The sequence below is a fragment of the Camelus bactrianus genome, chromosome 10, assembly GCF_048773025.1.
Source record: "Camelus bactrianus isolate YW-2024 breed Bactrian camel chromosome 10, ASM4877302v1, whole genome shotgun sequence".
Classification (NCBI taxonomy): Eukaryota; Metazoa; Chordata; class Mammalia; order Artiodactyla; family Camelidae; genus Camelus; species Camelus bactrianus.
Genome location: NC_133548.1, coordinates 17,494,059 through 17,516,243, shown reverse-complemented (window position 1 = coordinate 17,516,243; position 22,185 = coordinate 17,494,059). Strand labels below are relative to the sequence as shown.

At 36.4% G+C, this 22,185-nt stretch overlaps 1 protein-coding gene across 5 annotated transcripts in view; it reads left to right on the top strand.

Annotated features, from left to right (window-relative positions):
* The window catches only part of TTC17 (tetratricopeptide repeat domain 17), a 102,187-nt gene that overhangs the window by 802 nt on the left and 79,200 nt on the right, over nucleotides 1-22,185 (top strand). For 4 of the 5 annotated variants that reach the window (XM_010964656.3, XM_045523972.2, XM_045523973.2 and 1 more), the window contains exon 2: nucleotides 19,004-19,093. In XM_010964656.3, coding sequence (XP_010962958.2) covers nucleotides 19,004-19,093 — 90 coding nt within the window. Of the gene's footprint in view, nucleotides 1-9,641; nucleotides 9,697-19,003; nucleotides 19,094-22,185 lie in introns of those variants that run through there. The other variant, XM_045523971.2, reaches the window with a different exon arrangement.

Below are 22,185 nucleotides of genomic sequence, written 5' to 3'. Positions count from 1 at the left end.
TGCCTGCATCTCTTCAGTTGTAAACTGCCCTCGTTTCCCAGTGTTCTTTGCATTGTTTCTTTGACCTAGCCCCTCAAGGAGGATATGCGATTTCCCGGATTCTTGTAAGGTTGAATTAATTCCTCAGAGGAGAAGCTGCTTTTCTTACATAACTTTATGATGGTCTGCATTTTGTAAATGCTGCTGATGCCTAAAAAGTACATTGTGTGTGTTTTGCTACAGAAACTTGGTAAATTGAATGACTTCCAACACTTGAGAGCAACCCTGTAAAGTCCAGCAAACATTTATAAAGTGAAGTGTGTGCCCCTTGCAGTTTAGCCCACTAATGGGAAATGTATTAACCATTGTCCTGCGAAAGTACTGGACCTTGGGTTTTGTATCACCATGATGAGTCGTGACGGGAACACAGTGCAAGGTTTACTTTTGTGTAAAGTGAGGTTCACATTTAGATTCACCTTGTGATGGCAAATTTTATCTTAAATATAGTGAACGAGTTAAACAATTTAAAAATCAGCATTGGTATTGGTAAGTGGTTTTCAGTAGGTATCTGAGGAAAGACTGACTTTCTGTTCAGTAGCATTTTCTGTGTATCTGACTTACATTAGAAAATTTTCCTATTCATGGCCATATGAGCTGAGATTTAAAATGTGTATGTGTTTCAGAAACCTTAGACAACACTACAAGTTCATCTCTAACAAAAGATCAGAAATCTTTTGTGAGTTCTGGTTGCTTCCACCCTTCTTCTGTTTCCTGGTGGTGGTTTTCCCTGAGTCCCTGATGAAGGGAAACATGGAATTAAGTCACTCCTGCTGCATTTGGGGGAGCCCTTCTCCTCTTGGCTCTTCTGCAGTATTGTTTTTGGCCACAGCTATTTGTACTCCCTGACGTTGACTTCTTCCCATTTTGATATCCTGCCACTCAGCTGAGAAAGTAGCCCATCTGAAAAGTGAAAGCTGGTAGAAATGTATTATATGCTGAACATTGCAATGGGAAAGTAGAGTCTGATCTGGTTTTTGTTTTTTAAACACATACCTTCTTTTTGCACATTGGTGGGTACATATGTTTTGGTGGGGGAAAGGCAGGGGTTACTGGAAACTTGCTTGGGAAAGGAAAAAATCTACAGAATCTTTTGGATCTCTTCCATGTCACCCCTGTAGTAAGTAGTTAGGCTTAAAGTTAGGGAAGCAAGATTTCTTTAGTACGTGCCTTTTTAAGTGAACCTCTTGTTTGAAATTTCCAATACTTTGCTACATAACATTTTCAGTGTTGGGTTTAGGCAACCGCAAAATTTTATACCAGAAGAAATAAAGTTGGTGATTACTATGTGACAATCAGAGGCTAGGGAAGAGAAATTGGATTTAATGTGAGGGGAAAATCAGTATAAATAAAGTGAGAGATGGTCAGCTTCTGAGTTCTTCTCTGACAGCTATGCAGGCACTACCCATGCAGCCCTTCCTGGCAGTAATTTGAATGCAGGCAGAACCCAAACCTCAGTTTAGATTGTGATTAATTATCACATTTGGATATACTTATTAAAGAATTGAAAGATCCCTTTAGTATGTGGATTTGGGTATCCTGCAGACCTGTTCATACTTTCAGAAACATAACAATTAACATTTAGTATATATGCTGTATGTTACCTGACACCCCAAATTTCTTGCTACTTGTTTTTGGTTATAATATCTGAGTGAGAGTAGAAGTATGACTTCAGTTTTAAAGCTGCCTAATATTAAGGAAAGGGTTATGGGCAGACTGAAATAGCAGGTCTTAGAAAATACCTTTTGAAATTTTTCGCTTGATATTTAAACCTATCCAAATTAGGTATAATAGGTCACTGCTTTCCAGAGTGAACGTGAAGTACTTGAGAATTAAAAATCTGAATTGCCCCAAATACAGACTTGATTAGGGACATTTTCCATCATTAAAGTTTTAAGTACAGTAAGCAGCCCTTCCCAGAAGAAGAGCGCATTCGTTTGGTTTTTCTATTTCAGGCCTGAGGAGATGATAAAGATAGGGACTCAAAAGTTACAGACTGCAGACTTGTGAACACGCATGTATATTGGAAGCCCTAGATCTGTAAGGGGTTGAAATGGGCCTTCAGTCAGAGCAGAGAAGCAGGCATTCCTCCAGGCAGCCTCCTCATGGTCAAAGCTGGGGCTGCTTCTGGCAGTAGCAGGTGTTGAGTACTTGGCCTGGCAACTCAGGGAATGTTCTTATCCACAATCCCCGCTTTGTCTAGGAAGCATACATTCCATGGTTTTAGGTTCTGTGCTTACTGGACTGCCACTGAACTCCCAGCAGTATTGTCCAGGGAATACTGGAGCTGGGACATGAAGAGGATGCTCCAGTCACTAAGTTCATTTCCCACTGCGGTCAGCGGACATCTAAGAAAAAGGCCCCTCCTCTCCTCTCCAGCCCTGTGCTTTTCTCTCAGCTTTGGGCTCTGGCATACTTCTGAACCCCTAGTGTCCCTGTCCTTGGAAACTGGTAAGATCCTCTCACTTTATTTAAGCAGGAGTCCTTAACTTGGAGTTCATGGACTTGAGGTGTGGGCATTTATAATCTACTTACTAGGAGGATCTATAGTGTAATCAGTCTAGTGGATCTTTTGGTTGACTTCATTGTGAAGAATCGGCTTCAAAATAAATTTTCGTTTGTTTCATTTTGATGTTCTTTTTGCTCAATTACCAGTGTGGCAACATCTATTTTCTATTACAATCTAAAGTGTCTAACAATTCACTTGCATCGAAGGTTATAAATAAACTTCTGTGAATTAGCCTAAGAGCCTATCTAGCACATCATTTCCTTGGAAAAATGTCAGCTTCAAGCTCTACATTACCAGCTAACAGATGAGCTCTTGAAATGTTACCAGTTTGTTAGTTGTGGACTTACAGAATCAAGAATTTGTACTTCTAGCACTGGATTCATTACCTCTGGATATTCTCTCTCTTCAGTAGTGGAGGCCTAAATATTAAGTATCAACTTAAAAATTTAGAGTATCAATTTTATCGTAACATTGTATTATTTATTTTCTCTCATAACATTATATTATTGCTGCTGTTTCCCTCTCCTCCAATCTTAAAGCCGTGGCATTTTGGATTTGGAGAAAATTCTTAAAGAACATATGGTACAACTCATAGGAGAGAAGATCACCAAAGACACACTAATGAGTAGCATTTGGTGGTCACAGCAGGTAAAAATGTCTTCATCTGTAGTAGCATGCAAGTGAGCACTTTGTACTAAGTTTGAGGTGCTTTTTTAGTTTTCTAACACCTACTAAGGAAGGACTAGAAAGAAAAATAAAACCAAATGAAGTCAGTGTCTTCTCTTTCCCAGTTTGCTTTACCTCGCAGAATGTATTGTGTATTGTGATAACTTCAAATTGCGGGCGGATGGGTAGGAAAGGATCCCAAATAGGTGTGAATGACTTTGGGGGTTGCTTTATCATTTTGCCTCCTATCAAGCAGATTCAAGCAGATGTCTTCAGAATACAAATCCTCTTAACTGCTCAGAACAAATGAGGTTTCTGACAAAACGAATGCTCCGAAGCCTCGCAGACTTGGCAGAGAACTATTTAATAAGTGACTACTTCAACAACTATGACTTAAGGAAGAGCTATCGTATTTAGTTGGACAAACTCACTAAATCTTTATTGATCTTTAATAGCTTGTAAGTGAAGGAGTAGTTTCATTTTGGTCTCATGTTGAGTGATTTGGTTGATCTGGGAGAGAGCATCCATGGTACTATGAAGCCGACAGCTTTATTTCAGTGCTTTTCAAAACTGAACCATTTTTTTGTCATAGAGCACTATTTCTGTGTTTATACACTTCAAGGATGTACTTGGACCTGAGGGATCATGCTGGTTATTCACTAACCAGGCACCTGCTAAACCTTTGCAGTTTGTCCTAGACATTGACTCAAAGTGATTCTTGTTCAGTCCTTTTTTTTTTTTTCCCCGCTATCTCCCACTATTGTTTTTCTTCTTATAATTTACCCAGGTATTTATTTTGTGTATACTGTACAGTGGTAATAGAAGCTTGGAAATATACAGATATAAATTATAACTTTAAATACTTTTCCCAAATATTTATTGAACAAGTATGTATTGACTTTTTGTCAGCCCACTTTGCTTTGAAGGGTATTCTCCTTTCCATTGGCTACTCTGGCATGAAATTCTCATTTTTCTTTAGGGGTGAGCAGAGTACAGCTCCTTCTTAATTTTTTTTTTTTTTTGACTCTTCTTCCTCCACTTATCTTATAAATGAGTGGTTCTAAAAGTTTACTTGGCACAAAAATTATCTGGAATGCCTGCTTAAATGCAGATTGCCAGGACACTCAGTGTCTGATACAGTAGGTTGGTGGCAGAGCCAATATTTCTACATTTTTATCAAACTCCTCAGAAGATTATGGTGTAGATGGGTCACAGGTCCTTCTGAGAAAGTTAGTTTTAGACCTTGCTCTTACTCCAGCTCTTGGTGCAGCCTTCTCTTTTTACCCTCAACATAGACCTGGGCAATTTCATCCTTTCCTAAGACTTAAGTTACCATATATATGCTGGAAATATCTACATTTCTTAATACAACTCAGATTTTTTTTCTTCAGAGTTATAGATTCAAGACGTCTTTGTTAACTTTTAACTCCACGTGAATATCTTCTAGGTACTTCAAGCTTAATATGATCATATCTTTAAACTAAATTTTACCCCATCATGCCCTGTTTTCCCAAACTTAATGAAAGACACCACCGTTCATCATTCATCCATTTGCCCAAATCAGAAATCTAGTTATCTGTTTTAATTTCTCCCTCTCCCTTACTGACATCTTTCAGTTTTACTTTCTAATTTTATCTTCTTCCTGTAGTCACTACCATTACTCTAATTCTGGCCACCTAATTAATTGCCGTAGCTTTCTAACTTCCTGCTTCTGTCTTGTCCTACTTCCAATCCATTTATTCCACAGTGCAATTAATCTTTTAAAACCGCCTTTTTTTGAATTAAAATTTTGAATTACAAAAGTAATGCGTAGCATTGTAAAAATAAATGTCTAACGTTATGGGAGTATTTAAAGTAATAAAGTGAAGTCCTCTTAACCTCTACTCATTCTTACTCCCCAGGGAAAACTACCCTTAATAGATTGGTACATATCGCAGGTTATGGTCCGAATGTGTTAACATGTCTTGTGGTCTGGCCCTTCCTTCTCTTTAGCCTGTCTGCTCATCTTGAGCGTCCCACCCTCACCTCAGAATATACACACATACACACTTAGCCATATTTCACTTCTGTTAGTGTCCCCAAATATACTCTGTTCTCTTTTGCTTCTGGGCCTTTTTACATGTTCTTCTGCCAAAACATCCCAGTCAGGTCAACTCATACTCTTAAGTTAAACATCACTTTCTCAGGAAAGTTTCTATGGTATGCAAGTTAGAATAAACTGTTCTTTCATTGTGCTTTCAGAGCATCTTCTATTCCCTTACGAAAGCATTTGCCATACCATGTTGTGTCTGTTTACTTATGAAAACACCCTACTAGACTGCTGTGTGTTCCAAGGAGGGAGCTGTATCCATCTTCTCTGCGACTGCAGCGTCTCTCCCACTGCTGAATCACATAGGCTACAATAGTATCTGTTGAATGGATGATATAAGGAAGTGTGAAAAGTGGGTCCTACCATTTAGGAATTTACTGTTGTCTAAATGAAGCCTTAAAGTACTCACCAACCTGGTAGTCATCTGGGGACTAGCCTAAAGGAAGCCTCAGAACTTTCTGCAGATCTGTAAATCTCCGAGGAACCCATCAGTGAATCAGCCCTGAGGCCTTCAGAAACAGTGCTGTACACAGGTGAGAAGAGCCATCATTTCAGAGATGACTCTTGCCTTTCTCTTGTGATCAGATCGTGTATGCAAGGGAGGTCATCCTCTTTGTCTCTGATAAGTATCTAAAAGGTCGGCCATTGATCAGACATAAAAAGTACGGAGAAGAGACAAGGAAATGATAAACAAGAAGAGCAGAAAAGAGGCTCAGAAGGGGCTGAGGCAAGGCAGATGGGCCCTGGCAGCTGCACTGCTGGGCAGGGATTAGGATCAGCTGTGGGGTTCGGCAGTTGTTGCAGTTTGGAAGCAGCTCTGGTGGAAGTGAACAGAAGGCACTCTGACAGCGAGGAGTAAGAGGGCTTGCCAGCAGGTCAGGTCAAAAATTAGAACAGCTTTGCCTTTGGAAATGTAGGGAGCCGGGTGTGAGCAGTACCGTACCTGCATCTCAGCTGTGCTCCACGCCGGCAGAACGAGGGGGATCCTCTGCTGTGTGGCTCTTTATAGCTGGACACCTCTCCTCCCTCTCCATACTGGTCTCTCTTAAACCCATTCCAGTCAGTCCTTCATCCCTACAGCTTTTGTCACGGTACGCAGAGCCTTCCTTGTTGCCAGATTTGATGCTCGACTCTCTGTCATCTTACTTAACCTCTTAGCAACCTGTCATTTGTCTTCATGCCTTATTGACCTGTTTTCTTACATGGCTTCCAGAACATACACTCCTGATTTTCCTTCTAAATCCCTGGCTACAACCTCTCATTCTCTTCTGCTGAATTCCTTTTTCCTTTGTGAGTCTTAAATATTAGTGTTTCCCTTTTCTTCCCTCTGTACATGTGGACACCAAATGATCTTATGCAGTCTCATGGCATAAAATATCATATAAATCTGCACTCCCCAAATCCTATTTGCAGTCTCTCCCTGAACTCCAAATGCATACATCCAACTGCAACTGCCTACTCAACACCTCCACTTAGCTGGTGTGTCTAATAGACACCACGAATACATCATGTCCTCAACTGAACTCTTGATTTCCCACCACAGCTGTTACCAGAGTGTGCAGGCCCCGCATCTTCCATATGTATCTTCCTTGACTCTTCATTCTCTCTCGTCTCATACCCAGTCTATCAGCAGCCTGTCAGCTTAACTTCCAGAGTGTATCCTGAGTCCTGCCATGGCTTCCCACCTCTAGCTTTACAGCCCTAGTCCAGACAGTCTTCAGCTCTCTCCTGGACCTGTGCAGTGGCCCCCTAATTGGTCTCCTTGCTTCTGCATTTGCCCCATAGAGTCTGTTCTCCTGAAAACAGCCAAAGTGATCTTTTAAAAAACAAAAGTTTTGGTCATGTCACTCCTTTAGGGGTTGTAGGGGAAGGGAAGCAAAAAGTATCAGAAAACCTTCAGTGGTTTCCCATCACATTTAAAGAATAAAACCTAGTTTTCACCATGGCCTGTAAGGCTGTGCAAGATCTGGGACCTGGTCCCTGGCCACCTCTCTGCCCTAGATACTACTTTCCTTCTTGTGTGCTGTGTTTCAGCCATTCTGGCCTTCAGAGTGATTTTCAAAGCACCAAGTTCATTTGTTCTTGGTTCACCAAGACCTTTGCTCTTGCTCCTTCCTCTGCCTGAAATACTTCTCTGCAGACAGCATCATGGCTCTTCCCTTCTCTTCTGTCAGGTTTCGTGTTCTCATGTCACTCATTTTGTGACCAAGCTGTCTGATAAATCAGCATCTCTTTCCATCACTCTGTCTTCTTACTCTATTTTTCTTCATAGCATTTATTATTGACACTATATTGTAATATATACTGTATTGTCTGTTTTTTTTTTAATGAGAACAAAAGCTCTATGAAGGCAACAACTTTATTTTATTCAGTGAAGTAACCCTAGTGCCATCAAATAGTGGCTGACACACAATGTACACCCAGGAATTATTGAATAAGTGAGAGAAAGAGTGTATGCATGTCTGTGTGTGCAGGCAATATTTACTCCTGTAATAGCTCTTGCATATCATATCAGCACACTGAAAGGCCACCATCATTTTAATAGTCTGGAGGAGGGAGGTGCATTTACTTTAAAGGGGGCAAGCTAATTCATTCATTCTCCCCATTACTAATAAAAGGTCTAGACAACCGAAGACTTCATGGTATCTCTAAACCAGAGTTGTAAAATGGTGCCTCAGATAATCTACTTTCCTGTTGGCTATTTGGATATGTTACCTCTCCAACATACCTTTTATGATAGGCTCAGAGCACTTGTATTTGAGGTTGTGGCATTATTTATATTGATTGAAATTTAGGTAAGTCACTTTTATGTTTTGCTTTCAAAACATACTGTTAGGAATTCACACTGGACCGATCATATTGTGCTTCCCATGTTTATTTAGTCAGTAGTCATTACTTCATGAGTCTAACTTTTGAAAAGAACTCATTTATGTGTTTTTTACTAACATTTTCAGTCTTCACTTTCTTCCTGAGGCACTTCGTTATTTTAGCTAAAATCAGGTGACTGGCAAGACCCCCCTTCCCCAAGGTCAGTCCTTTCCACCTTCAGTGTAATTGCTTGGTGGGGAGTTGAGATGGGTAACTAATCTTTGGTAGAACTCAAGAGAGTAGTACATGCCAAAAGTGGTCAAATGGCGTCAGGAACATTTTCATTAGAGCAAGTATTTGCTGAGTGCTTTTTGTATGCCCATTACACACTTGGCACGCTTAGCTCACTCATTCAACACATACTTCCTGTGTTAGGTACTTGGAATACAGCTGTGAGAACTCTGTAGTCCCTGTCTTCGTAGAGTTTGCTTTTTAGACGGTCATACGTGGAAGTGACTCTAACTGAGGATATCGATAGGTAACTTTTACTGTAATAAAAACAATTTAATGTCTGTATTTCACTGAACACTTTACCAAGTGTTTTATGTTCATGATCTCATTTTATCATCACACAGACTCAGTAAGATGTGGGTATTTGATCTTCTGTCTATTAAATAAGAAATTTAGGCTGAATGTAGTTAAACTCCTTACCCAAAGCCGTGCAGGTAGGAAGTGGCAGAGTGTGAACTCAAGCTCAGACCTGATTCTAAACCTTGTTCTCTTTTCTATAGTGCTAAATAAACATCGCTACTAACATGAAGAAAATATTTCAGTAGTTTTATTTGCAAAACAAACTCATCAAAATTAAAATTTTTCCCTAAAATTTTTTTCAATTTTATAATTGAATTAAAGACTATTAAATATATTTGTTGAAAAAATTTTTTCAAGCTATTTAGTATGTTATAAAATGAAAAGTGAAAGTTTCATAACTACCACAGTCCATCTTCCTGGAAACAATCAGGATTATTTGTGTTTTCTTCCCAAAAGTTTCTTTGCATTTGCAAATACATAGCTTGTTGTTGTTTTTTAATGCACAGCTGGAAACATTTTGTCTCATGACTAGCTTTTATTCACTTAATAAGACTTAGACATCTGTCTGTATCAGAAATAAAAAGCTACCCTCTTCTCCCTTAAGACTGCATAGTATTGAGTTGTAATGGATGTTCTATAACTTACAGACTTTAGACGACTGACATTTAGATTGTTTCCAGGTTTTTACTATCATAAACATTATTGCAGAGAGTGAACATGCTCATACATATGTCTTTGCATGCTTCTGTGAGTATATTGAGTATATCTGTAAGATGAATTCTTTGAAATGGAATTTTCTGGCTCTAAAAAGGCACTGTATTTAATTTTCTTAGGTTTGCCAAATGTCCTTCTAAAGGACTCCCATTGGGAATGTTTGTAAATGCCCAACAGTGTTTCATAACCCAGTTTTAGTTGAAGATCTCTGTTCCACCCATTGCCCTTAGGTACACAGTGTTGGTGGCCAACAGGAGAAGTATGAACAAAGAGGAAACTTTGGGTAGGTTTTATTATCTTTATAGAAAAATTAAACCTTTGTCATTAATGCTTATTTCACACTTGTTGGGACTGCAATAAAAGAAATTAGTCGAGCTGATTTTCTTTCCCCACAGTTGATACTACTAATGTTTTGATGAGTTACCATGCTGAACTTTATGCAGTTGTCTCTTTCAGAGCAGAAATTTCCAGCACGAAATGGCAGAGTTATTTCCTGGCTGTTGAGTTTGTCATCACCTGAAAAATGATAAAGTTACTAAGGTTTAATTTCTGGCACTGATTTTAGTGTTCCGTCTCCAGTATTTGATTGACAAATCTGTCTGAGCGTGGGTTGCCATAACAAAATGCCATAAGCTGGTGACTTAACCACGGTTTATTCTCGCACAGTTCTGGAGGCTGGAAGTCCAAGATCAGAGTGCCAGCATGGTCGGGTTTTACTGAGGACTCTCTTTCTGAATCGCAGACAGCTGCATCTCGCTGTGCCCTCACATGGCAGAGAAAAAGAGAAAGCAAGCTTTCTGGTATCTCCTGTTGTAAGAGCACCAAAAATCCCATCATGAGGGCCCCAACCTCGTGATCTCATCTAAGTCAAATTACCTCCCAAAGGCCCAGCCTCCAGTTACCATCACATTGGGGTTTAGGGCTTCAGCATACGAATTTTTGAGGGTGACACAATTCAGTCCATAGCACCTCTCTAAGACTGTTGGAGCTCAAACATGTTTTTTCCATCACCGTAATGCCTAGCAGTGTGTCTGGCACTTAGTGGGTGCTTTTATTTTTTTTTAATTGCTGCCATAAAAAGTTACCACAAATTTAGTGGCTTAAAATAGCACGAATTTATTTTCTGACAGTTCTGTAGGTTAGAAGTCCAGTGCATATGTCATTGGGCTAAAATCAAAGGGACAGCAGCACTGCCAATCCTTCTGGAGGATCTAGAGCAGAGTTCATTTCTTTGCTTTTTCCAGTTTCTTAGAAACCTGCCACAGTCCTTGGCTTCTGGCCCCCTTTCTTTGCAGCTTCAAAAACAGCAACATTGCATCTCTGACCATTCTTCTTAGTCACATCTCTCTCTTTGACCTCTATATTCCACTTTTAAGGACCCTGTGATTACATTAGTCCCACTGTATAATCCAGGTGAGCCACTGTATTTAATCTGATGAGCAACCTTAACTCTATCAGCTACCTCAGTTCCCTTTTGCCATGTAACCTGACATATTCACATGTTCTGGAGATTAGGACGTGGACATCTTTGTTGGGCCATTATGCTTTGTTCAATATTTGCTGCTGGAATGAGAATCACTTCTGGGTTATGTATAAATCCACTCTAACTGTACAGCTAATTGTTTCTTTGTGTGTTTACAAGAATGTCATAAGTATACAAATGAGAAATATCCTTGACTCTCGTGTCTTGATCCAGTGTTTCATTCTTCCCTTGTAAAGTTGTAAGCTGTCTACTTTATTTGTTATGTTATTTATATATTCCCTGGTAGCACTAAATCAGAAAATGTAGACTGATAACAGTTTTATAAGACGTTGTTCATTAGTTGTTCATATTGAAAATGGCTACTTACTTGCTTATCAGTTAGGAAAATGGCGATTATTTGACAAGAATGTTCTAATAAAATTGGCTACAACACTGTACATTCAAATCTAGATTATAGCTATATATTTTATACTTCAAATACCTAGATTATTTTCTGTGAGTTTAATTATTTACAACTCTGTCTTCCAAGAACTGAAAATGAAAAAGTAAAATCTAATTGAGATTTAAAACTGTAGAAAATAGAGATATAAGGCCATAAAAATCCATGTGATAGTCAGGAATCATTATTTTTGTTTATTTAAAGTTTAATTTTAGTTTGATGACTTGATATTCTGTAAAATTAATTTCTTACTAAAATACTATACAAGTACTCTAAGAGCAAAAAAGTCATCTTCAGCAAAAATATTTCCAAATCTTGCCAGTTCATTACAGTAGTGTTTTACTAATCTCATGCAATTAAATGTTTTCTAGTAAAAGATCTGTTTATGTTACGTTAATTAAAGTTTTGACAATTATTATAGCCAGGAACCTGTGTAAGTCCCTCTTAAGAGCCAGGGCTGAACTAGTGTTTCATGTAATTACACTTCTCTAGACCTAGAAGAAGGTACAAGTCCATGATGGTTAGACTTGAATCCTGAAGAGACAGTTGCATGCAAAGTCAGGCAGCAGACTTTTCTGCCTCTCAGTCCATCCGTCTAAAATTCATCTTGCTTACCGTTAGCCTGACAGGGGTCACAAAGGTGAGGGCTCCTTAAACAATTGTTTAAAAATGGCAGTGAACTAGATTTGAAATAAGGGTAAAAATCTGAGGGGAGAAAGGAACAGGAAAATACAATAGATGTTGCCTTTTTGCCTGATCCCACATCTGTGAGATGGTTTTTTTTCTCTCTATATAAGGAAAAGCTACAAGATTATCCCTCAGACCTGAGCTTGTACTTATTACAGCTTTTTTTTTAATACAGTAAAACATATTGCATAGCACTCTAAAGTTTCATTTTAACAAGATGACCTGTCCATAGCACTTTAAAACACAGAAACACTTAATAAATTTAAGTATACATGTTCACTGTAGAAAAAGTCAGAAAACACAAACTAGAAGAGAATAATCATCTAGAGTCCCACCAACTAGAAACCACCGTTCATAAAATATGTTGGATAAACTGTCAGATGGGTTTAAAAAGAAGTGGTGAGAAAGATTTTTTTGTTAAGTACACAAAAGAAGAAATATATACGACCAATAAAGAGATTAAAAGTATTCATGCCAAGAGTATACAGTAACTCAGTGACTATTATGAATTTCAGTGGATTCAACTATTCTGGAGAAAAGCTAGTAAAAAATATAAATTTAAAAGCGCAGTCCTTCTAACCTAATAATTCTCATTCTAGGAAGGAATTAAATAGACAGCTATCTAAAAAAATTAAATGTAAGGCTATTCACCACAATGTTGTTAAAAAAAAGAGTGTAACTGAAAGCCCAAATTTTAGTAGAATCCTGGGTAAGTAGCTTTAATATAATATTAACGACTAAATGTCATAATGTAATTTGTATTTTCTGGGAAAGAGGTCTGATAAAATTTAGAGAAGAATGGAGAAGGGAAGGATACAACATAGTAGATTTATTATGTGATATTTGTAAAAATATTTATCTACATAGCTATAAATGTATGTATGTGTAAATAATTTATCCTGACATGATGTATATATTTGACACCAGCTATCTTTGAGGGGCAGATTTCAAGTAATTTTAATTTTCTTTATATTGTCTGTAATGTGTTTGTTTTTACTGTAACATATATTTAGCATGTAAATCAGAAAAGAAGATTTTTAATAACATTTTTTATTGATTTATAATCATTTTACAATGTTGTGTCAAATTCCAGTGTTCAGCACAATTTTTCAGTCATACAAGAGAAAGGACAAAAACCACATGATCATCTCAATCGATGCAGAAAAAGCATTTGATAAAATTCAACATGCATTTATGATAAAAACTCTCGCCAAAGTGGGTATAGAGGGAACATATCTAAACTTAATAAAAGCTGTATATGACAAACCTACAGCCAGCATAGTACTCAACAGTGAAAAACTCAAAAGCTTCCCACTAAAATCTGGGACAAGACAAGGATGCCCACTATCACCACTCCTATTCAACATAGTCCTGGAAGTCCTAGCCACAGCAATCAGGCAAGAGAGAGAAATAAAAGGGATCCAAATTAGAAAACAAGAGGTAAAAGTGTCACTATATGCTGACAACATGTTACTATATATAGAAAACCCTAAAAGGTCCACACAAAAACTGCTAGAGCTGATTGAAGAATTCAGCAAGGTAGCAGGTTACAAAATTAACGTTCAAAAATCAGTTCCATTTCTTTACACTAATGATGAATCAACAGAAAAAGAAAGTAAAGAAACAATCCCCTTTAAAATAGCACCCAAAGTAATAAAATACCTGGGAATAAATCTAACCAAGGAGGTGGAAGAATTATACACAGAAAACTATAAACCATTGATGAAGGAAATTAAAGAAGACTTTAAAAAATGGAAAGATATCCCATGCTCTTGGATTGGAAGAATCAGTATTGTTAAAATGGTCACACTGCCCAAGGCAATCTACAGATTTAAAGAAGATTTTTTTAAAGTTGAGCTTTGTTAGAATTAATGAGCATAAGGACAGAGAGGGCTAACTTAGCCTGTGATATGATGAACAACTTAACTACTCAGAAATAAATAGCCACTGCTAATTGGAGCCTTGGTTTAATTTGACAAGTTGATGGTTTAAAAGAAGCTTTTAACTGCAGCTTTGGAAATAGTCCCTGCCTAGGGCAAATACAAGTTTATATGGGCAAATTGAAAGAATGGTAATTTCATTCATTTGAATATCAGGTTACTTCAGTGGATAGGTTAGGCTGGTTAAAAGTGATACTTCTATGACAGTGTTAAATCTTTTATAGAGGTAAGATTTGGAAATTACAAGGAACTCTTAGAAGTCATTAGGTTGGGTGTCCTCAGTTTATAGATTGTCATCAGTGAATGATAATGCCTTAGGACATGGAAAATCTAACAAATGTGATATCAAACACCTTCACCAAATAATTAACAATGTATTAAATACCTAAAAACATGTTAAGTACTGAGGGTAGAAGAATTTTAAAAAAATTTATTTGAAGAGACAACCATACAAATGTTAAACAATGTAATAAATTCTATTACAGAAATATGTGTAAAATACTATGGGAGCTCAAGAGAAGGATGGTTTCACAAAGGCAATGTCATTTGAGCCAAGTCATTTGGCATTCATCAAAAGCATAAGAGAAATGCTTTCCAAGTAAAGGAATTAACATGTGCAAGGGCACAGAGGCTCATAAAAGAGCCACAAGGATAAGAAGATATCATAGACAGAGGGCCTCAAGAAAATTAGGCAGAGGTTTAGTAATAGCATCAAAACTTCCAATTTTGAAAATTTTCATTGGAATGTTTGGACAAATTCTAAGTGCCACAGATAGAATTTGATCCAGGATTCAAACAGTATAACCAGGATAGGTTTTTCTCTGTCTTCATTTGTCTGCTGCTTTAACCTTATTTTCAGTCCCCCTGTGGATACAAGGTAGCTAGTCCCCAATAGCTTAAAGAAAAGTTCTGAATTAGAGACTCTTTAGTACCAGCTGACTACTTGATTAGTGTCCCTTCTCAGAAATAAGATACCAAGGGAAAAGAATACACTGATCAGGCTTCCTATGTGGGGAAGGATGCTTCCAGCCAACCAAGACAGGTTTTTTTGCCACAAGAAGGAGATTGCAGGTACTGGACAGGAAAAACCATAAATACTAAGTGGGATCATTTAAGGTAGAGGTGAAATCTTAGTTGCTTTGAAGATCTTTATGTTTTCCATCATATCATCTCAATATTTAAATAATCTAAAATTATGAATAAAAGATTTAAATATTCCATCCCTAAGTTTCTAACCTAAGGGGAATCCTTTTTTAATGAATATAGCGTAATATAAGGTTTCATTAGTCAGTTTCAAACTGCTGGTGGGAAAACAGTAAGTTCCCCATTAATGTTGCTTTCATGTACTCATATGAATACCATTTTTTAAAAAACAGATAAAAATGTTCAGCATATGTGAAGAATAAGTGTATATGAGTGATGGAACTAATGTTACAATAGAAATGTTCAATTTCCTATCATAAAGGACCAGTAGAAAGTGATTGCCTCAGACTTGATTTTGTAGAACTCAAAAATGTTTATTTATATCCTTAGATTGATTATTTTAAGTTTAAAGCGTTCACCCTTTATCTAACTTCAGCAGTGAAGTCGTTACCCTTACATAGTGACATTTCCATCCATTACCATGTGAATTTACTGAATTCACAGGGTCAGGGCTCCAGATTAGGGATGTAGAAATTAATATCTTGGTTGAGATGGCAGCAAATGAAATATATGAAAATGAACTTGATATGAGTAAGATATTTACAGCTGTTATATATAATTGGACACATGCATTTATATAATGTATTAAAAGGAAAATAAAATTGAATTGTCTTACATGGTTTGTCATTTTCTTTATTAAAATAAATTGCTATGGTAACAGTGGAACTGTCTTTACCTGGAACTCTTAAGGGAATGAATCATTTTGGATAGTAGAATTCCATATAGCTGATTTCCAAATACATTGTCAGTTTTTCTCTGTAGTTTAAATTTTACTCTAAAATATATTTCATACTTCCTGACCTTCTTAAGTACAGCAAATTGAAAATAATTCCACTTTTTTTCCTCTTCTTTGGAAGTTTGTAAGGTGGTTTGTTCTTTGTTAAAAAGCCGTAAAGTGCTTTGAGATCTTATGTACACATTACATCATTTTTAACCCATCACTCTGTAATTTCTGTCACTCTGCTCTTCAGTTTATAGCGGACTCTTCTAAATGCTAAAGATTTTGAAGGAAAAACATTCTTTTTCACGTTGTATATAAAATAGGAGTATGTAGGCTCCAAATACTGACTCCTAGTGGGCCTGGTTCATAGAGTAATAATAAACTTTTATTGGTTGAATGGATATTGTAATATTTATAAAGTGGTCAAACATACCCTCTTTCATAATATTCTAAGGAGGAGAGGTATTCGAGAGAAGTTCAAGTGGACTGGCATTTGCCAAAGATAATTAGCGTAAAATCTAAGAACTTGAAAGTACCTCAGTAAAAATGTGTGTCAGGCTATAAATCTGCAACCAACCCTCATCTGGCAGAGATCCAAGCCATTTGCTGCCACGTTGAAAAGAGAAACACAGCTGTCAAGCTGTCAGTGGACTCCCTTCCTTCCTTATGCTAATTCATACCTTCTCTAGCTACTTTATCTTTTTGAACTAAATGCTTCAAGGAAATGAAAAGTACTTCCTCACAACTAGATATTGGTCAAACCCATGCTATTGAAATATGACAGAGCCCTGGTTATCCAGTATCTTTTTAATCTAAAACTAAGAGTATACTTTAAATATTTCTCTAATGTAACTCTTCATTGTCTTATTCTTTCATTCCTTCCTTTTGCAGTTCTCCAGATGTCAGGTAATCAGACTGGTAGGGTATTTTAGAGTGGGAACGTCATACTCCTATTCTTTCCCCCTCCCCAATTTTTTCTAAAAACCTCATTTAAATATAGTCATGTATTAAATCACTTCCTCTTGAGGTCTGGACAGAGTTGCAAAGTACCAGACTTTATTTGGCCTCCTAGCTTTTTCGCACTCTGGCTACTGGCTATAGCTTTTAAATTTTCTCCTGTACAAATTTTGGTGTGCTGTAATATATGACAAATAATATATCATATTGTTGTGAAAAAGATTGATGGACTTTGGAGTTAGATCAGTCCATATTCAAGACATTATAGTAGCTTTCCCTACCCTACCCGCATATGACTGTTGGGAATATGTTCAAATAAAATGAAAAGAGAAGCAAAAATTTCTTCCCTGTATTGAGATGCACGTAGCGTTTTGCTTACAGGCCTTTGCTAGGCTTGATTATTTGATAGAGATTTACAGCTCAGGTGGTCAAGTATAGCCCTTGCTGTTATGTTTTTAGTGCCTTTTAAATTCAAAGTCCAGTTTTAACATAAATTCCAATATAGTAGGAAGGCTAGGGGAAGCAGTGGAAGGATTTTGTCATAAAAGTGAGACCTTGGGCAATGACAATTATCCGTAACTTCATAATGATAATTATGTAGTTCAGACGATTGCAATGAACGTAAGAGTGGAAGTTACTCAGGACCAGCATCTCTTTTTCCTTTGACATCTCTAAGATGGTGGAATGAGCAAAGGCAGATGAATTTTATATGTGGTCACCTAACATCACCCAGTTGTTACTGTGTGTATTATTAAAGCAACCATTGAACTTATTTCATGTTATTTTTTCTTTTTAAAATAGTTTTTTTAAGGCTTGCATTGACCAAAGTCTAAGCAAGGCTATCTTCTGTACTTAAAAAGCTAGCTTTAAAATTAATTGAGCTGATGTCAGATTCTCAGAGATTACAGAAAGATAGTTTCTTCTCAGAGTGGAACTTCCTGAAGAGCTGGTATATAATTTGACAGTCTAACGCTATGGGACAGCAGGAATTTCATTTCATCTCTTAGATATCAAAGCCACTGCCTTAGATTTTTTTGAAATTCAAAAACCATGTGTGTATGTGTGCTGTTTTTTCCTTATTATAAATGTATCATGTGCACATTATGGACAACTTAAAAATACACAAATGTAGAAAGTAAAAGATATGAAGGTACCTCTCCTCTTAATCCCACTTCCCAAAAGAAATCACTGAGGACCAACTTAGTTTTGTGCATATACAGACATGTATACATCTATATCTATAAAAATATATACATGTAATGATTAAACAAAAAAAAAATAGCATACTTATTATTCTTTATTACTTTTAGTTAATACGTTGTGAACATCTTTCCATGACAGTAGACCTAGTTCTTCTGTATCACATTGCATTGGCCACTGGATTTCCCTGTTTTCCCACTGATGGACTTAGGTTTGTTGTTCTTTTGTTTTTTGCAGCTAAAGGTGATATGGTGAGCATCCTTCTATATCATTTTGCCTGCTTGTTTAAGAATGCCTATAGGATAGTTTCCTAGAGTTTATATTGCTAGGTCAAATTTTGATATATGTTGTCAAATGATCCTCCAAATAAGACTGCTACCAGCATATGAAAGTTCATTTTCCCTGCATCTTCAACAACAGAATCACTTATTTAGTGATTACAGTTCAGAAGCATGAATTGTAAATTATAAGACTCAAAGTTATTGTACATTATCTCTGATTTACGTCTTCTATAAATAGCCTTCAAAAAGAGATGCTTTTCATATTTTCCTTTTATTGTCTCTGAACCTGTTCAGATATAGAATGTGCTATCAAGATCAAGATAAGGCAATCCTTGTTTTGTTAATACAGGTATAAAATAGCTTTTAAGAAATTTATTATTTATTTCCAAATACTTCTCTTCTTGAATATTCTTTATATGACCAGTCAAGTACAAATACTCATTTCAAAAGCTTGTTCTTTCAAGTGGAGTTCAAGAGACAGCCATTGAACCTGTCATTTCCTTTGCTGAAATTTACATGTGATCAGTTTTGAAATCCCTCTTGAGCTTTACTGAGCACCTAACACTGATTATAATGGTGATTGAACAATAATTTAAGGCATATGAAAGGAAATTTTATTAATCCAAACAAATGTTAGTGATATCTGAGCTTCATTTATTCATTGTTTGCTTGCTTGCAGGTGGATTCACCAATGAACTTGAAGCATCCCCATGACTTAGTCATATTAATGAGACAAGAAACAACAGTTAACTACCTCAAAGAATTGGAGGTGAGGGAACTGGACATTTGATACACAGCTGAAACTTGTTGCTTTCACAGGATTTATTGTGTTCAAAGAAATATGCTACTTTTAGATCATGTCTTTTAAAAAAAATCTAATTAGAATGCCATTTGAATAATAGAAAGAGAAACAGACTACCCAATCCTGGGTTTTATGCCTGGTTTTTGACTCATATCCTTCAACAAAGTTGCCATGTATAAATTTTTCTATCAAGAAGAGGAATAATCTCTGAGGATATTCTTGGAAGGAGAGTTTGGGTAAAATATCAAAAGGAAGAATGGTTTGAATACCTTATAAAAATATAATTTTGTTAATTCACAGGTAGTAAAAACTGTGGTCTTGGCATTTTATATTTTTATGATTGAGATGAAAACCATCACTTTGCACCTTGAAAACTTGATATTTATTAGTGCTAATAAACTCTAACCTTTTTCTGTCACTGATTTCCATAAACTGACTTTGCTTAGTAGCAAACATTAACTATTTGAAAATAGGCTTTTTTCTCTCATAAAACCTCTGCTTAAAAGTTACAATGTAAATTGAATCCAAATTTTAAGGAAATGTTAAGTTGTAGAAATAACCCAATTTGCAAAGTTAGATTTAAAAATTATTAGGAATAGTAAGAATAAAGTCAGAGTCTTCCAGAGCTAGAAGGAATCATAAATATCATCCTCATTTTAGAGGCAAGGAAACAATTAGACCTAAAGACAGTGAATTGCCTGATTTCACAAAGTAAGTTATGGCGGAACCAGAGGCAAGTGCCGTATCTCTTGGCTTAAAAGTTGGCATACCTGTTAAACCAGGTAGCCACTCATTTTCTAGTTATGTAAAAATTCCAAATTTCACTTACATAGATTTAACCTGGTACATCTTTCAAGAGCAATAGTTATAATTAGATATCTTTTAAATTTCTGTAAATTAAGAAGGAGCTTTTAGCACATATTAACCAGCTGTGTGTAGGTAGTAGCACTTTTGGAATACTTATAAAACTTGAGCACGTCACCATTTTTAAATAGTATCTCACCTTATTCCTACCAGTTTTACCACTTATAAATTTGGAAATATTACGAATACTAGGAAAAAGACAATAGATATATTTATAGGGGTTAGAAGCTTGATCTGTTTTTGTTTAAATACAGCATTCAGAAAGATGCAATGGTACAGAAAATGGTTTTTATTTTCAGATACATAGACAACATTATATTTTTTTATGGTCATCTGTCTTTTTAAAAGGCAGTATTATTTAATGTAAAGAAAAGGAGATTTAAGTTAGAGTATAGGCAGGGGGAAAATGCCATTTACCAAGTCAGTGAAAGTGCAAAAGTAAAATACTGACTCCACCAATTTTTGGCTAAGGTTGTGTAATGAGTTTACACTTAGTACACCCCTTCTGCTTCATATAGACAGCAATGACACATAAAAGAGAAAATAGAAATCAGAATAAAATATAGCTAGTCCTAAACACAACATAAACATCTCCAGAAATGCAACAGAAATACTAAGTTGGGAGTGTGGCTGAAACTACAAACCTGCTGGTCTCCAAGGGCAGGAGCAGGCTCTGGTGTTTGGTGGTTCAGCTTTGTGGGGTGAAGGGGGCAGTATTTCATGCAAGATAAAGCCAGAGAACCAAGCTTACTACTTGAAGACTGGGATGGACAATTCTGTTTGTGAAAAGAGTCTCATGGGGAAGGAAAAAAAAAGGAGAAAGACAAAACAAAACCTAATGACAAAAAAAAAAAAAAATCCAGTAGTTCAGTAATTGTTTTTAATTTCCTGAACACCATTGCAGGGCAGAATATTACTTTGGGGTAGAAACTCCAAACTAAAGTTGTATGATCTGATTTTGGACTTGGGAACTGGATAGAACCTGGAAGCAACTATAAAACTGCTAGACATGGGAGATGGTCATGGAGTGGTCCCAAAGAGACAGACAGACAGACAGAGATGGAGAAGGGGTGAAGGATGACTCCAAGGTTTTTGACCTGAGCAACTGAAAGGACAGAGTTGACATTAGCTGAGATGGAACAGACTGAAGGAGATATAAATTGGGGAGGAGTTTGGCTTTGATATGTTAAGTTTGAGATACCTATTAGGCATCTAGTGGAGACATTGAGTAAGGAATTGGTTCTTCTAGAGTGCACTCCTGGGTAAAAGTCTGAGCTAAAGAGATAAATTTGTTACTCATTGACATAGAGTTAAAGCCATGAGACTAGATAATACAATTTATCTACAAAGTAGTGACAACTAGATGGATTTCTTATATACTAGAAGACAATGAAGGAATAGCAAACATTCAAAATGCTAAGATGAGGATTTTATATTCTTTTAAATATAATATTTTATAATCTTTTAAACCATCATTCAAAAGTGAGAGCAAAGCAGTTTTCTGATGTACAAAGACTGTGCACTAACCACAGACCCTTACTTTAAAAAAACAGGAAGATGTACTTCTGCAAGAAGTAGAGCCAGTGGAAGTGAATAGGATATGTAGTGACAAGTAAAAACATTGATGAAAAAGTTGCTAAATTTATTTGATTATTTACTTTCTGTATTTAAAAGATAAAACTAGGTAAAATTACCGGTCTGTAGAAGGGTTCAGGGCATGTTCATTGATTCGATAAAGCATATTAGACTCTTTTGTCATGTTCAGAAGGCAAAAATAACTGAATAAATTAAAATCTTGTTGGAAATTTTATAGACAAACATGTTAAAATTTTAAGAATATTGCCACCTTTCAAGCAGTCCTGCCAAAAGAAATATGAATCTAATCAAACTACAGTATAATTTGCTTTTCAGTGTAATTGGTTTCTTTTGTCATTTTATGTATTTTATGTACTCAAAAGACTATTCTAAGAAGGTGTCTGTTGGCTTCATTAGACAGCCAAAGAAGCCCATGACATGAACAAGTTAAGAACTCCTGGATCCTGCTGTCAATATAAAGGAAATACAAAGGGCAGAGGAATATGTTAAACTTGTGAGATGTAGTCAGCAAAATCCTGGAGAGTAATAAACTATAGAACAAGTGATCCAACTTCTTTTACAAATAAAGTACAAAGATTAAAAAAAAAAAGGGTAATAAA